Source organism: Saccopteryx bilineata, chromosome 4, assembly GCF_036850765.1.
Source record: "Saccopteryx bilineata isolate mSacBil1 chromosome 4, mSacBil1_pri_phased_curated, whole genome shotgun sequence".
Classification (NCBI taxonomy): Eukaryota; Metazoa; Chordata; class Mammalia; order Chiroptera; family Emballonuridae; genus Saccopteryx; species Saccopteryx bilineata.
Genome location: NC_089493.1, coordinates 57866863 through 57883458, shown reverse-complemented (window position 1 = coordinate 57883458; position 16596 = coordinate 57866863). Strand labels below are relative to the sequence as shown.

General features: G+C 34.5%; 1 protein-coding gene across 4 annotated transcripts in view; it reads right to left on the bottom strand.

The window, feature by feature from the left end:
• The window catches only part of VPS13C (vacuolar protein sorting 13 homolog C), a 223006-nt gene that overhangs the window by 62027 nt on the left and 144383 nt on the right, over window positions 1–16596 (bottom strand). For all 4 annotated transcript variants that reach the window (XM_066274748.1, XM_066274749.1, XM_066274750.1 and 1 more), the window contains 12 exons: window positions 14965–15057; window positions 12377–12742; window positions 11806–11892; window positions 10377–10532; window positions 9949–10213; window positions 9061–9221; window positions 7931–8052; window positions 7131–7425; window positions 5025–5414; window positions 3388–3492; window positions 2499–2663; window positions 118–246 (listed from right to left, as the gene is read on the bottom strand). In XM_066274748.1, coding sequence (XP_066130845.1) covers window positions 118–246; window positions 2499–2663; window positions 3388–3492; window positions 5025–5414; window positions 7131–7425; window positions 7931–8052; window positions 9061–9221; window positions 9949–10213; window positions 10377–10532; window positions 11806–11892; window positions 12377–12742; window positions 14965–15057 — 2334 coding nt within the window. The remainder of the gene's footprint in view (window positions 1–117; window positions 247–2498; window positions 2664–3387; window positions 3493–5024; window positions 5415–7130; window positions 7426–7930; window positions 8053–9060; window positions 9222–9948; window positions 10214–10376; window positions 10533–11805; window positions 11893–12376; window positions 12743–14964; window positions 15058–16596) is intronic.

The window sequence follows — 16596 nt, the reverse complement described above, 5'->3', positions numbered from 1 at the left end:
TTGATACAGTGGTATCTTCAAATAATTACAGGCAGAATTTGTGACTTGTTTTAATAAAACATTTTAAAGCAAATATTAAAAATCAGAGATACTTTATTTTAAAACATGAAAACTTACCAGATCTTCTAAGCTCAGTAAGGTGCCATTATCCTGTCTGTTATAAAAGAATGGTTTGGAGGAACCTTCACAGCCTACTACTCTCACACACAGTTTGCCTGACAAATTTTCAGGCCAAAATGGAAGACACTGAAAAGAAAAGTTAGTATCAGTCTCAAAACAATTCTGTGGCATAAATAAGACAGTGGCTAATTAATTTTTTACTTCTAAATATTATCCTGTTTCAATTATTTCTAAGTCTCTTAAAATATTCCCTCCAGGCCCTGGTTGGATGGCTCAGTAAATAGTGTCAGCCCAGCATGAAAACATCCCAGGTTAGATCCCCAGTCAGGGCACATATAAGAAGCAACCATCTGCTTCTCTTCTCCTCCCTCCACCTCCACTCTTTCCTCCCCTCTCACAGTCAGTGGCTCAATTGGTTTGAGCATTGCCCCAGGCACTGAGGATAGCTCAGTGGCCAAAGTGGTAGCCTCAGGCACTAAAAATAGATCAGTTGATTTGAGCATCAGCCCCAGACGGGGTTGCCAGGTGGGTCCCGGTTGGGGTGCATGCAGGCATCTATCTCCCCACCTAACTAAAAAAAAAAGGAAAGAAAATGGAAAATATTCCTCCACATCTCATATTGATTGATAATATAATGACTATTTATGAAAGAAACTCCATCAGAAGAATATAGATATTAGTCCATATGTCCTTATAAAATAATTACAATATGAGAAACTGAAGAGCTTCCTGATTAAGAATGCCCCAAATATTTAAACACTATACTCTTAATAACACTGTTTATGCACATCTTACTTCAATTTCTTAAAGCACTATAAACTCTTTCAGAGTATCTTATCCAAAATAAACCAGAAAGATAACTAAAAGCAGAGGAGAGAACACCAAAGACCTTGCTGGAAGTACTATCTTCTCAGCTGTTTGACCTTAATCAAGTCATACCCTTTTTGAGCTTCAATTTTCTTAACTGTAAAACTGGGATTTTAGCTCCTAATACAAAATGTCTTTCTGTTATAGAATAACGCATAACTTCTATTTCTGAATAAAAATACTACTATTATCAAACCCTTATCAAAGATAAAATGGTAATGAGAATGCATTTGTTGCCAAGTCTGGGGAGGTTATTTGAAGTGCCTTGGAAAGTGTATGCCTCTTAGAGCTTGAGAGTAGTTTGTATTATAATTGGAATCCTTTCTCTTATGCTCTTTGCTAAGTATATTTTAATGATTTTAGGGGTTTTTTTCCGAGATGTACAGAAGAATGGCTCTATCCTTAAGGTCAGCTAATTTAATTGAAAACAGGCAAATTCAAGTACGAATGCTTGTCTTTGCACTTGTGCTCTCCCCTACTCCTTCCTTCACTCTCTTCACCTCCTCAAATCTTACTCAGCCTGCAAAGTTTAGTTCAAATTCCACCTCTCCTATTCAACTTTCCCCTTTGATCTGGACCACAATGACCTCAACTTCCAATGACCTTATTAACCTTAAAAAAGTATGAGATTAAATTTCCTTCTCTGTTAAGTAACGGGGTTGAATTTTAGGAAATTTTCAAGGAGACTTCCAGCTCAGCTCTTCAGAAATTTACAACCACCTATAACTTGGTATATACTATCTTTCTTCTCATGTATTAATTTATGAGTCTTAAGCCTGCCAACAAGATTACAAGCTTCTTGAATACAGAATACATTGAGACAATATCTGCAGCAAAACTTCAGCAAAAGTTTGTATCTCCATTCTATACATACAGGAAGAACTACAGATTTAGTGTTAACAAGATAGACTGGGTTAGTAGTAAATATCATTAACAATTTCCTTTTTAAAATATATGCTTACAGAGCCCTGGCCGGTTGGCTCAGTGGTAGAGCGTCGGCCTGGCGTGCAGAAGTCCCGGGTTCGATTTCCGGCCAGGGCACAGAGGAGAAGCACCTATCTGCTTCTCCACCCCTCCCCCTCTCCTTCTTCTCTCTCTCTCTTCCCCTCCCGCAGCCAAGGCTCCATTGGAGCAAAGATGGCCCGGGCATTGGGGATGGCTCCTTGGCCTCTGCCCCAGGCGCTAGAGTGGCTCTGGTCGGATAGAGCGACACCCCGGAGGGGCAGAGCATCGCCCACCATCCCGGTCGGGCGCATGCAGGAGTCTGTCTGACTGTCTCTCCCCGTTTCCAGTTTCAGAAAAATACCAAAAAAAAAAAAAAAAAAAAAAATATATATATATATATATATATATATATATATGCTTACAGTGTGTAAGAAAAATCTTTCAAAGTTGACTTTCATATTTTAACAAATATGATAACAAAGAGGTATATGTAATTCTTACTTATATGTCTATATTTATTTGTACATATTAGAAGCCAGTTATAAATAATTCAAGAAAAATTTTACCTCTGAAGAAGCAATATAGTTCCACTTATTAGTTGGCATTGAACCATCAGGTGCAATTTCACCGACTTCTAGTTCTAATGATGACTTATTTGCAATGGTACAAAAGGGAGTCAGAGTAACTATTCGTGTAAGATTAAAACTGCTCATTTTGATGCTAACACCAACCTGTGGAAAGAAAAAAACAAAAACAAACTTATCATTTTCCCGAAACTTCACCAGCTTCTTTAAAACACACACATACCATTCATACAGAGATGTCTTAAAACATTCTATAATATGATTTTTTCAAGAAACTACTGTATAAGCCATATTCCATTAATGATTATTTTTCTCACTAATAAGAAAAATTTTGGTTTCTTAGTTTGGCTCCATCAGAAATCAGTTCAAGAAGTATCAGTTGGCAATTTAACTAATGATGACTTGAAATAACAGATTTAATTTGTATGCTTTACTTTTTAAACATTCCAAACATAAGTTATTTTATAATTAGTGTAGAGGCTGAAGTTTGGCTGCATTTATTATCTCTGTTGGTAATAAAATAAAATAAAAATTTCAAAGTGCAAGTTAAACAGGTTAACTGGCATCAGATTACCCACATTTTCAGTCAAATTTAAGATTTAAAAAATGTTTCACAGAGAATAAAATGGAAGGAGAATTCTAACATATGCTGAATATTTACCAAGTTGTTTACTTGAACAGTTTCAACTCACTGTCTTAAAGGTTGACAAATTCTGGTTTTGCTATGCTACTAGTAGCCATAGAAATCTGTAGAGACAACAGTCTTTCACATAATACTATGAATTAAAATGTCTGTACCTTGTAGGATCCAGCTGGTATACTGAAGAAAATGGGAAAAAAGTCAAAGCTAAATAAGTAAACAGAACCTTACCAGGTATTCCATGTTGTTCGCAGGACACTTCACACACCCGTAACTTCCTACTGTATCCAAAGAAAAACCACTGGACCAGGCACTAGTTGAAATTTTTAATTGCACCTATACAAAAGAACATATACCATTATATAAGAAACATAAAAGACTATATTCACTTTATTTTATGGAAAGTTTCTATACTACTAGGAATTTATTTATTATCATGGTACACAGAAGAATATAATCAAAGACATATTATAAATGGGTAACAGAAACTCAGAGGGTCAATACAACAAAGCAATGTTCTCACCTTCTCATTCGTCTATGCAATGAGCAGAGTGAATTTAAAGATTTATACCAATTGTGTTGTTTTAAAAGAAGTATAATATAAAACATTTTCCAGCATAAGACTTAGGATATAGAGCTAAGAAATAAAGTTTTAGCATAGAGTGTATACCTTTAACATTATTCAGCAAATGCTAAATGAAAAGCATTATGATAAGCAGAGAGTACCTGTCTTCTATGAGCTTCCAACTACACAGAGAAAGACAGGAAATACAGCCTAATAATTATGTTGTAAGATTCAATGTGGTAAGAGCCATATAAAAGATATAAAATGTTATCACGGTGAGAGGGTAAAAAGTTTACTACTAGGTATGGAAATTAGATAAAACTTTTATAGAAGAAACCTAACTGTGTTCCTGTTTCAAGCTCCATCCATCCAACTATATTATAAGAAACCTGAAGCCAACTAGAAGTCAGACATATAAACAGTTATTTCAATATACCATGTATTAATATTAACCAACATTCTACAATAGTTCTTCTCAAAATGTGCTGCCTGGACCATCACCACCAGCATCACCAGGAATCTATTAGAGATGCAAATACCAGACCCTACCCAGACCTCCTGAATCAAACTATGAGAGCATGACCCAGCAATATATTTTAAAAGCCCTCTAGGAGTGATTCTAATGCACACTGAAATTTGAGATCAGCTGTTCTAAGAGAACATGGACAGGATAATCAGCCCCACTTTAGATGGTCAGAAAACCCTTCACATATGTCAGACCTAAGCAGAATGTCAAAGGGTGAAGAGCAGATAACCAGAAAAGAAGCGGCAGACAGGGAAAGCAAAGGAGAAAAGGCAGTCCAGGCAGAGAGTGCAAAGGCAAAGGCCTAGAGCTAAGTACTTGGGAAGTAAATGGTAAACAGTACCAAGATATGAGTCTGAAAAAGAAAGAAGGGACCAGAGCATAAAGGACCAGACTTAGACATTAGTTTCTCTCTCAAAGGCCTGTCTTAGTCCTCTATACATAGAAGGGATCAAGTGATATATGCCAAATTCAACTGTTTGTCTTTTGAAATTCCATTTCACCACTGATAAACTACATAACATCAAACTTCCTACCCAACATTTATTCAAGAACAGAGGTAACTCTAAGGGCACTAGAGAAAAGGGAAACACAGCCTTGGAGACTGCTTCTTTAGTTCCTAACATCCCACTAGATTATGCATTCCCTAAAAGTCTCCTTGTACCTAATCATACCAACAGCACTTAGCAAACAGGGTAAGCATGGTTTAGGGAAAGCTAATGACTCCCTAGTTTCCAAATTAGGAATTTATTTTAACTTGTTATAGCAACAAAAACACACCTTATTTTTACTAAAAATGTTCTTCTTCTTAAAAGAGAATAAAATAATATCTCTAAAATCAGCTGGATGTTTCACATGAATATCTTCTGAACGATACTGAAGAACCCGAGAAGTCTTGTTGATTAGCCAATAGGGACTAAAGACAGACAGCACCATCCGACTGCCGATTCGTCTGACATGGATTGACAGGTCGACTGTCATCACTTCTGCAGAGTCAGAAGAAAAGCACACAAGAAAGAATTCGGGAAGTGTATCACATATACGGAAATGTCCACTCCAGTTTTTGCCCTGATATTTCACCAGAACTAATTCCATTATTTCTCCACTGATTCTTGAATGCAGAACATCAGCAGCACTTCCTTCTGCCAGCTCATGAGTTTCTGCTGTTCCCTAAAAACAAACAAGAGCAATATCATATTTTATACAAATGCTAACTAATCTACCAGACTCAAGATTAACTGACAGGTCTTTAATAAAGTAACATGTTAACATATTATGAATGTTCAACAATCACTAAAGACTGAAAAGAAAATATTATCTCACAGCCAAAGGCAGAAACAGTAAACCAATGGCCATAAATTATGAGAAAAAGTCAAAGGCTGGATTAGGAACCCTGGATGTTGTCCATTAAAAGCTATGTCACTAAATAAGCCATTTATTTACCTGCCTGGGCTTCAGCTTCATCCTCCATTCACATATTATGCCCAATGGTTCCCTCATAAATAGACCAAGAAAAGTGATATCAAACTATTCTGACAAGCTAGCTAATAAAGGTAGAATTATTTTTTAAATAAATAATAACATAATAAATTAGGCTTTTTTACTGAACACTTCCCTGGTATAAATACTATTTAGTTCATTTAATTAATTTTAGTCTCCACAAATCAAGTTTGGTTTATTATCAGATAAAGAAAATAAATAATTTAGGTTCCAAATACTTTCCAGACTTTTGTATATTAAAATGTGTGACATGTAGAAATTTAACAATATTTATCATACTTCATTGCTAGAACATGATTCCTGGCCTTGGCCGGTAGCTCAGTGGATAGAGTGTCGGTCAGGTGTGTGGATGTCTCAAGTTTGATTCCCAGTTGGGGCAACCATCTGCTTCTCCACTGCCTCCCTCTCCCCTTTCTTCTCCTCTTGCCCTCCTGCAGCCAGTGGCTTGATTGGTTCAAATGTGACCCTGGACACTGAGGATAGCTCCACAGGAGCGCATCAGCCTTAGGTGCTAAAAATAACTAGGTACTCGAGCATTAGCCCCAGATGAGGTTGCCAGGTAGATCCTGGTTGGGGCTCATGCAGGAATCTACCTCACTATCTCCCCTCCTCTCACCTAAAAAAAGAAGAAAGAAAATGACTCCTATTATTTCTTAAAACGAACAATAATTATTTTTAAGTTCAATAGAAACTTGGAACAAATTATTATATCCACTTTAAAATTAACTTTAGAATTAAGATGAAAAATTTTCTCACTGGCTTTTTTCTTCCTTTAGCTAATGTATTTTTACTTAACTATAGTCAATAAAAGAGTAATAACTATGTATGGTGCCAGATAGGAATTAGCTTTATTAGGGTGATCACTTCATTAAATATCTAATTACTATGTTGTACACCTAAAATTAATATAAAATTATATGTCAACTGTAATTTAAAATCCTTTTTAATTATAAAAATATAGATTATTATGGTTCTTACATTATGGCAGACAGAGCAGAGTTAAGTGGTAGGAAACAAGGAGCCCAAATGCCTATGTTCAAATTCCAGCTTTAAATTGCTGTGGAATCTAAGGCCTGTCACTTCACCCTACTGTGACTCAATTTCCTCACCTGAAAAGTGAGTCAAATAAGAGTACCTATCTTTCAGAAGATTACTGTAAAGAGGATGAAATGTATTAATACATCTACAACACACAGTATAGTGGCTAGCACAGAATAGATGCTATACTAATTTTGGTTGTTATTATGATTAGTGCATTATAAGTATACACTAATTAGTGCATTATAAGTATGCTATGTAAAACACTGACCTCAACTAAAAATACTACATAAAAAACAGAATCACTCCATGCAATAATAAAGTTCAAAGAAAAGACAAGAGACATACCTCAAGTAAATATCTTAGGGAATATGGGAGAAGATTCCGCAGAGTGAGGGCAGGATAAAGGTGAATAATGTAAGCTGGATCCCAGTCTTCCCCATGCGTACATATATAGCTTAGTTCATCGGGCAGAGCAACTGTGTTGACTATGAGAGGCAAGAAGCTGACTTCTGCTGATGGACACTGCAGTATGCATCTGACCTCCCTGCTCCTGTGAAGTTCTTCTTTCCAAGAAATATAAGTGGTGGATTCTCTGTATTGGGTCTCCATGATACCAGCTGGCTGAATAAATAATTGACATCTACAGGAAAAAAAAACAGGATGAAAAAAAGTTTTTATTGAGAACTTAAGAGAAAGAAATCTCATTAAATCTTCTTGATAACTCCACAAGGTAAGCAGTATTATCCTTGTTTTTACAGATGAAAAAACCAAGGCTAAGAAAGGTTTAGAGACCTGCCAAGTCACAATGCTAACAAATGGAGGAAATTTCTGAAAACAAAAAACACTCTGTACACAATGACAATTTTTTAAAAAGTCATTTCAAACTCAAAGACACTCTTATAAAAATAGATCTCAGAAAATTCTAAAACATCAAATATACAACAAGAAATTTTCATTTGGTAAATTCAATGATAATATAAATGTACTTCTCTATAACTCAGTATCTCCTAAAGCTGACTTTTACAGATCTTTAGATAACAAAAAAAATAAGGCTATCTTTTCTAAAATATATATCATTAATTCACAGAATTAAAAATATATATTATAGACCTCTTAAAACTTAATATATTCAAGGAGGCACTTACCTATATGAGTCTAAAGGAACATGAAACTCCTCCGCAGGTCTCGCTACTCCAATGCGCTCTAATAGCTTAACATTCTTCACAGATTTATAGATGATGAATGCAATAGAGAAATGATTTTTAATCTGTTGGACAAAAGAACATGGACTGTTTAAAAATATGTAGAAGTTCAAAGAAAAATGTGAACTGAACACAGTTACATTTAGATTTAAAGTGCTTCAAGCCCAATATTGGAACACATTTTTACTGGCAGTTGAAAAGTTTTAGAACATTTAAGTGCTATATTCTATATATAAAACTTGATGTTTAAGTGGCAGTTGAAAATTATTAGGATTTTCACGTGCTCTATATATTACATGATGATGCATATTTTAGTGTAAAATGTTATATTTGAAAAATGTATTAATCTGAAGATTTCAGCCACAATAGTTTCTCCATTATAACCTTTTCTCAATGCACTATGTGATTAGACAGAAAAGGATAGCACAGAAATTATGAGAAAAAGTAGTACAACTCTCTTTTCATGACTACAATGATGTTGGCTGGCGCTAGTAGCAAACTAAGAACTAACAATAGACAAAATTTGACATAATTTTATTTTCACCTGTTGTTTTTAGTAGGAAGAAACTTGTTTTGCTGACCCTATATTGAAATCTACGATAATGCACAGAAAAGAATAAATAAAGCCATAAAGGTATAGAAGAAAACACTCTTATTATACAGAATAAGATGTAAAATTTGAGGGCATGTGTAGATCATTCCAATATTCCTTCATGCATAGTTGAACGATTCAATCCTGACTGATACACAAACAGAATGGAATGTTATCCTGTTTTGACAACCAAATTATATAAAATTGCTCAGTTCTGAATCTTGAAATAGACAAAAAGCTTCATTAATTTTAAACCTAGGACGCAGGAAAAATAGGCTTTAAATTAACAAGATTGTTTTATCAGACATTTAAAATAAAGACTTATTACAAAAGCAAGTTGGATAGGAAATATCAGTTCAATCTGTTATTTCTAAATCATCAGCATTGACCTAATGAAGTTTTACTCTATTCCTATTTTCACCTAAATTATTTAATATTAATCAATATACTTAAAGGAAAACAATTTACTTTCATGCATTACCTGAAGAGGAGACCGAAGGGTGATTACTTTATTCCCTTCAGTTGCATCAATTTGTACCAAGACTGAGTCAGAATGACTGGCATTGGGATTCCGTACATTATACAACTGCCGACCAGGTCTGGCCACAGGGATTTTTGCAACTTCTGTATATCCATGAGGTACTAAGGCAGAGCATACGTGAGAAGCATCCCATATATTAATTTAACTATATTTCTCTTGAAATAATCATCAGTGCCTCAAAATAACAGCAAGAGTATTCTCCCCCAAGCCTAGCAACGACTACTCAATATGCTTGTGTAAGATACAGGAACTAACAAAGAAAGAAAATAAGTTATTATTATAAATATTTTGGACCCAAAATAATTTCTCTTGGGGTTTTGAATATATTAAAACAAACCAACAGAAACCTACTTGTTCCTATCCCAAGTTTATAGGACCTATGTCGCCTTTTCTTTGTAATGGTGGTAATTACTGTCAATATTTTTCTTTTTTTTTAATTGATTTTAATTTATTGTTTACATAGATTCTAGTGAATTACTGTCAATATTTTAAGACTTCTGAATATTTACCTTTCTTTCCTTATTGTTACTTTTCTTTTCTTATTGAACTCCCACGCTTTTTGAAACATAACACATACTGTATTGTTTAAAAATATAGACATAATCCAGTCTTTAATATAGTTCTTAAATTAATCAAGTTTAATTTTCTCAATTTAAAGGAGGAAGAAAACAAAAGACAAGAGTTTATCAAATATTTGTTTCAAGCCTTTAAAATACAGTCTCCCAAGGTACCTTCAACAATACATATTTTTCCAGCTTTTGTCAAGAATAAGCAAGCCCACATCAGCAATTCCAAATATGCCCTTACTATAAAACAAATATAGCATACCAAAGGTCAGAGTGAACAAGGAGCTTTCTTGACGGCTCAGTATAGACAGTTTCCCTTGACATGAAGGTTCCCTGCTGGCATATTCCAATTCCAAATTCTGACCAGCATCAACATCATAAATATCACTTTTCTCAGGGGAGCCCATAACTCTGAGATGATGATTAGGCTGCACCTTAATGGGAACACCTAGAGCATTTTTTACTGTAAAAGGAGCCTTGTCTTTTAAGAAGTAGTCAAAAGTGGAAGCAGTGCCTTCTGAAAAACCCTGAAAAGGAACACAACGTCACAAGATTACTGCAAGATGCAAATTATTTTAAAAATTACAATGTGACTACAGTTTATAGAAATCAATTTTTATTAGAAGCAAAAAAATATTACGTTTCAATTTAAAATTTCTTTGAAATATTCCAAGCAAGAACCAAACATACTTTTGCTAAATTATTGAAAACATTAAGACAACTTTTGGATATCGTTATGTTCATGGTATCTCCTGAAGAAATATGAACTGCTGTTTGTGGCTCAGGAATAAAAGTAATATCATCTCCTGGTATTAAACTTTTATCCTGGACTGGATTCTTCTTTACCTGTGAGGATAAATAACAAACTTAAGTTAAGAGCCAATTAATAATAACATTAAAATATTCTGAAGAGTTAAATTCTCCTAAATTAGTCACTTTATATTAAGGTTCCTCAAGTCTCATTTTCAAAAATATTCAAGGCTTCACTTGAATTTCATGCAGATCAGCCTTGTATCTTGCAGTGTGCAGTCAAGTGCATGGAGAAATGTTTACAATGGGCCATGAGAGCACTCAGAGTCAGCTATAATATTCATCTCTGGTGCATTCCCCAGAGCAAGATAACACTCAGTGTTGCCTGGTTGTTGATGAACAATCTAAGATGACCCTGAAGTCTACAACTGACCTTCTTATTGGAGTTAATATCTGGAATTCCTTCTATTTTTTACCAGTAACACCTATAAGTAAGTAATATGATAACCTTTCAACTGGCCAGCAGATTCCATAGTTTTTATTCTAACAGCATTTCAAAAGCTCTTAAAACAGTCTTTGTTAGCATGACCAGGTCAGAGAGAGGTAGGTCATAAATATTATTTCTACTTTATTGACAGGATTGGGATGAGAGTTAAGTGACTTCTCATCTTTAAAATAAAAATCTGTTGAGTCCATTTCAGTGCCTCCCATCAGTCAGGCTGCTACAAAGGTGTGTTTTGACATATAAGGGTATATAATTCACAATCCTGTTAATCTAAAAAAGGTACTGCAGTATCTAGGCTTCTGAAGTGTTTTCAGGAAGCACCATAGATAACAAAAAAGAATTCATGAACTAGCATAGCATTCTTCAAAGAACTTTATTTTATGTAGACTGCACCTATCAATATGTATTCTATAAATAAACTAAAGCTTACCACTCTTGCCCTTTTGGCTAAAAGTTGAAACTAAAACTGAGAAAATTTTAAACATTCATTTAAAAAAGAACAATTACAAGTTAGCATAAATAATATTTTGATAGAAAATAACTATTAAAACTATATAGTGAAAAGAGGGACACTAACAAATATTTTTAGTGCCTGCTTTAAGAGAAGACAGGTAGATTCTCATTTCTGCTTCTACTTTTATTCTATTGCATCACTTAGTCTCTGGGAAATTCTACTGTATGCTCATGAGAATGACAATGACAATGGTATGTAACATCTGATTATTTTGAAAAGCATTTTGACTCTGCAGACTCCCAGAAAGGCCTCAAAGATCCTAGACCATATCTTCAGAATCACTGTACTAAAAAATATAAAGAAATGTACACAGTGTCATTTTACATGAAGATATTCTATGTTTTCCTTACATCAAGCCTTAAATTCCATTGTCTCTTCCCCTCCACTCTCTCAATCAGTGGCTCCCAAACAGCATGGATTTCATTATAATAGTGAACCTGAAAAGGCACAGAATTGCAGTCAGAGAAGCTTTCAACTTTAACTTCGTACTTCTATAATCAGAAGGAAAAAATATTAAGTAATTAATGTTATATGTCAATGGCCATTTTAACACCATACCTGAAGACACAAAAAATATATACAAGGGTGCATTTTCCTTTACTCTCTTACTTTATTAACAAAAACAAATTATTTAGCAAATGGGTATACAACACAATGAATAGTTCACATGCTATAAAGATGTATACCTGAAACCTTTGTGTTCCTATGGGCCAATGTCACCCCAATAAATTTAATTTCTAAATAAAAAATATTTTAAACAATAAAGACCAAATAAATACTACACAGCAACAGATTAAATGTTAGAATCTATTCATATATATACTTGCTGTAGCCATGCACAAACAAAAAAGCTCCCATCTTAGTTCTGTAACTGTATTTTTGAAGAGTTGGTTTTGGAGGTTCTAAATGATGTGGTCATACCTCTAGTGTCATGTCAGCAGAAGCAGCCATGAGGGAAGTCCAGTTTTTAATTTTTCCTGAAAATTTTGACTCCGTCAATAATAAAGGTACAGTTTGATGTCCAAGTCCACATTCTAAGGTAACCTGAACTGACTCTACAACAACAGCACAATTTTCCTCTATCAATGGATTTTTAATGTCTTTGAAATTTTCTGTTATTTCTGTTGCCATGTCAACACCAAGAAACCAAGAGTTGTAATCACTAACAGATTTGACACCCCAAAGATTTTCTGGTTCCTTAGATGTATCTTTGACTTCATCTTCTTTTGTCTTTGGAGACATAGCAGCCATGATTGTCATCACAGTATTAAGAATTATGGGTGAAATCTTTAAAAAAGGAAGAAAAAATTTTAGAATAAACTCCTCCCCAGATGAGAATAATACAAAAATACAGACGTTTAAAAGTAACTAATTAAAATTTTAAAAACACAAAATCCTTAACTAAGGAAAACATGAGAGAACACAAAATCATTAGTCAAATCAACTAAACGCATAACAATGATTTCTGCTCAAGTTACTGTGGAATTAATTAACTAGTGTTATATGTCAATTGTAAAAACCTAAAGTGTTATGTAACCAGAAAAATGCAGAAATGTAATTAAAGTTTTCATTTTCAACCAGCTACATCAACCAAAGTGTGTGATCCTCATCAAGAGTTCCACACAGTTTTCATTACTTACTAAAACAGGAAGCCAGAGGATCTCTATGATCCCCTTTCACCTAATCCAAGATTTTCAAATTCTACCTCTTATTATTTCTCGATAATACCTTTGCTCACCTGTCCATCCCTATCACTGTGCATTAGTTTACACTAATAATTCTGTCTCTATCCAGTCAGCATCATGTCAGCTCACCCACCACACCTACGCCAGAATGCTTTTTCTAAAGCCCAAATCTGGGCATGTCATTCCTATGCTTAAGATCCTCAACAACTTCCCATAACTTCCAGAATAAAATTCAAACTCTCTTTAGTATAGGACACAAAGCTCTTTGTGATCTGATATCTAATCAATTAGCTAGCCTAGATTTCTCAAAATTTGAACAATACTGGGTTGACTAAGTGGATTCTTCTATTGTTCATTCTCAGAACCCTTACTGATTTAATATCTTAAAGAGATATGGATATATTGCCAAAAGAAAGATCTAGTGTGCACTATTTCCCAAACTTAGAATTTCTTTCATTACCTTATTAATGTCACCTATAATTAGTGCTTTCAATCATACAATTCCATCACACCATTCTCTCTAGTTATATGGGCACACCCCTCTAAGTCCTTAAAGGATTTTTTATACTTCTGCATTAGTGTATATTGTCAGTTCTGAATGGATAACCTCGTCCCTCTCTATGTCACTTTCCTCAGATTCTCAAAACTCAGTTCAAGTAGCACCAATTCCAGAAAGTTTTCCCAAATGTCCTGGATTGAGTTAGAGGGCCCTTGCCTGGGCTTCCAACAGCGCCTTGTGCATGCCTCTAGCACTAAGAGCTGGAGTCACTGATTTACTTCTTTCTCTTTCATATCTCACTTAGTTCATTGAAAGCAGAGACTATGCAGTCACAATGCCCTGCACAGGAGAAATTTCTAATATAGCAAGAGCTCAAAAAATGTTTGTTGACTAAATAAATTGATATACATACAAATGGAAAGACAGTCCCCCTCCCAGTGTCTTAGACAAAGTGCATGCAAATTCAGTTTTCCCCTCACTTACTACTTAAGTATTTAAAAAAGTAAATCTGTTGACAAAATACAATCTAAACTATTTTAAAATCTTGAGAAAACTGCATTATAATATACATGGTGATTCAAATGACATTAGTTTAAGCCTTGGTTTAATTGCTATTGGTTATTTACCTATACAGTAAAGTTAACTAGCAGAATTGATATTAGCCACCTCAACTTGTGTCCTTTGGACAGAGAGAGAAATAGATTTTGGAAATTATTCTATATCTCCCCTTTATAACAGGTCATGAAGTCATCCTTAAAGAATATAATTCTCCGCATCCCAGTCCAACACTCTATCCTCTGCACCACCGCCTGGTCAGGAAAGAATATAACTTCTAATAGAGCAAAAAGATTACTTTTCCAATACTTTAAATGTTAGATATTTATAATAAAAATAAATCCTAAATATTTATTTCCAGCACACATCTGTCTTTATAAATATTTTATAAGCCAAATAAAACAATCACATAATTATTATTCAATCAAATTATACCTAAAAGCCTAAAAATAACATTACAAATAAAATAATAAAAACCTAATTTTTCCAGTCTTCCTTTCTTTCTCTTCCCACCCCATCTCTACTATCCCCCTAAACTCAATCTCCCCAAAACACACATCAGATATAATTGATAAAAACTATTCTGATAATTTGTACATATTTGAAAGTACTCTTAAAGAAAATAAAAACAAATATCTGCATTAAAGAAAAATGTGCTTTAATGTTAGAGATATTTATTGATTACCAAATAGGTGACTAGCATAATGGTCTAGATATGAGACATCAAAAGATATTGTTAGAAAAATAATTTTCACTCAAGTAATACTAACCTTAATTATAAATTCTCCAACTACAATATTTATATTTTGTTTTCCTGAAGCCCATGAACACTTTTCCATAAATAAAGAACATGGCTGTAAGACCTAGAAACAACAAATAAATGAAATTCACATTTCCTTAGTAACAGAACTGTTATATATGCTACACACACAAGAACATGGGTTACTTAAATTAAGATTTTTAAGGTAAATTAGCTGAGAATCTCTTGTGAGAGCTCTTCTAAACTAATGCAAGTCTATGAATACTGTTAAAGAACTTTAAACAGTTCTGATCAATTCCTTTATGTCAAATTCATTATGCACGTTTACTATTACAAATTAAAATGTTTCCTTTTCTTAAAATATTTTTCAAATGATGCCCATTGTAAATCTACTTTTAAGATAGCTATAAAAATAAGCTAAAGACTATGGTAAGATCTTACATTTGCAAAGAGGTACATGAGGAAATAAAATTGTTATGTCATTACAATTTTTATGATTGCTAAATCACTTGAAATTGTTATTTGTAGTGAACAGTTCTGTTAACACCTCAAAAAAAGAAAGAAAAAGAAAGACTATATGGTAAGGTAAGTAAATAAACAGTTTCCATTTGCTTAATAAAAAGTCAAACTTGAATATATTAAGGTCTTCATTAGAATAAATTTCAAATCTTCAAACTTGATTTATTAAAACTATGAAGCCCATATTATATATATAATTAACAAAATAAAATAATCTTAGCCCTGGCCAGTTAGCTTGTTGGTAGAGCATTATAATGCATGGTGTGTGGATGTCCCAGGTTCAATTCCCAGGCAGGGCACACAGAAAAAGCGCCCATCTGCTTCTCCACCCCTCCTCCTCTCGCTTCTTTCTCTTTCTGTCTCTCTCTTCCCCTCAGTTAGAGTAACTTGGCCCCAAGTGCTCAGAATGGTTCCATGGCCTCTACCCTCAGGTGCAAAAAGAGCTCGGTTGCTGAGCAATGGAGCAACACCCCAGATGGGTAGATCATCGCCTCTTGGTAGGCTTGCCGGGTGGATCCCAGTCAGGGCACATGTGGGAGTCTTTCTCTTAATTCCTCTCCTCTCACTGAGTCATAAAAAGCAAAATCATCAGCATCTTGTACGTCAATTAAATGAAAGAATTAGTACTACATAAATTTTAATTTTAAAAATACAGGATGAGCTTTTAATAGTGATTAAAAGAACTGTCTGTGACATGTCAAAAGAAGATGATCATGCTAAAGAATGTTTCATGATAAAGCCTAGCCCTGTATTTATGCAAGTCACTTAACCCATAGATATTTCTAGTTTAAAACAACACTGCAACTGACCAGGTGGTGGTGCAGTGGACAGAGCGTCAGATTGGGACACGAAGGCCCCAGGTTCAAAACCCTGAGGTTACCAGCTTAAGCACGGGTTCATCCGGCTTGAGCATGGGGTCACTGGCTTGAGTGTGGGATCATAGACATGAACCCAAGGTTACTGGCTTGAGCCCAAAGGTCACTGGCTTGAAGGACAAGGAAGCTGACTTGGCCAATGGGCCACTCGCTCTGCTGTAGCTTCCAGAACAAGGCACATATGAGAAAGCAATCAATGAACAACTAAGGAGCTGCAATGAAGAATTGATGCTTCTTATCTCTCTCCC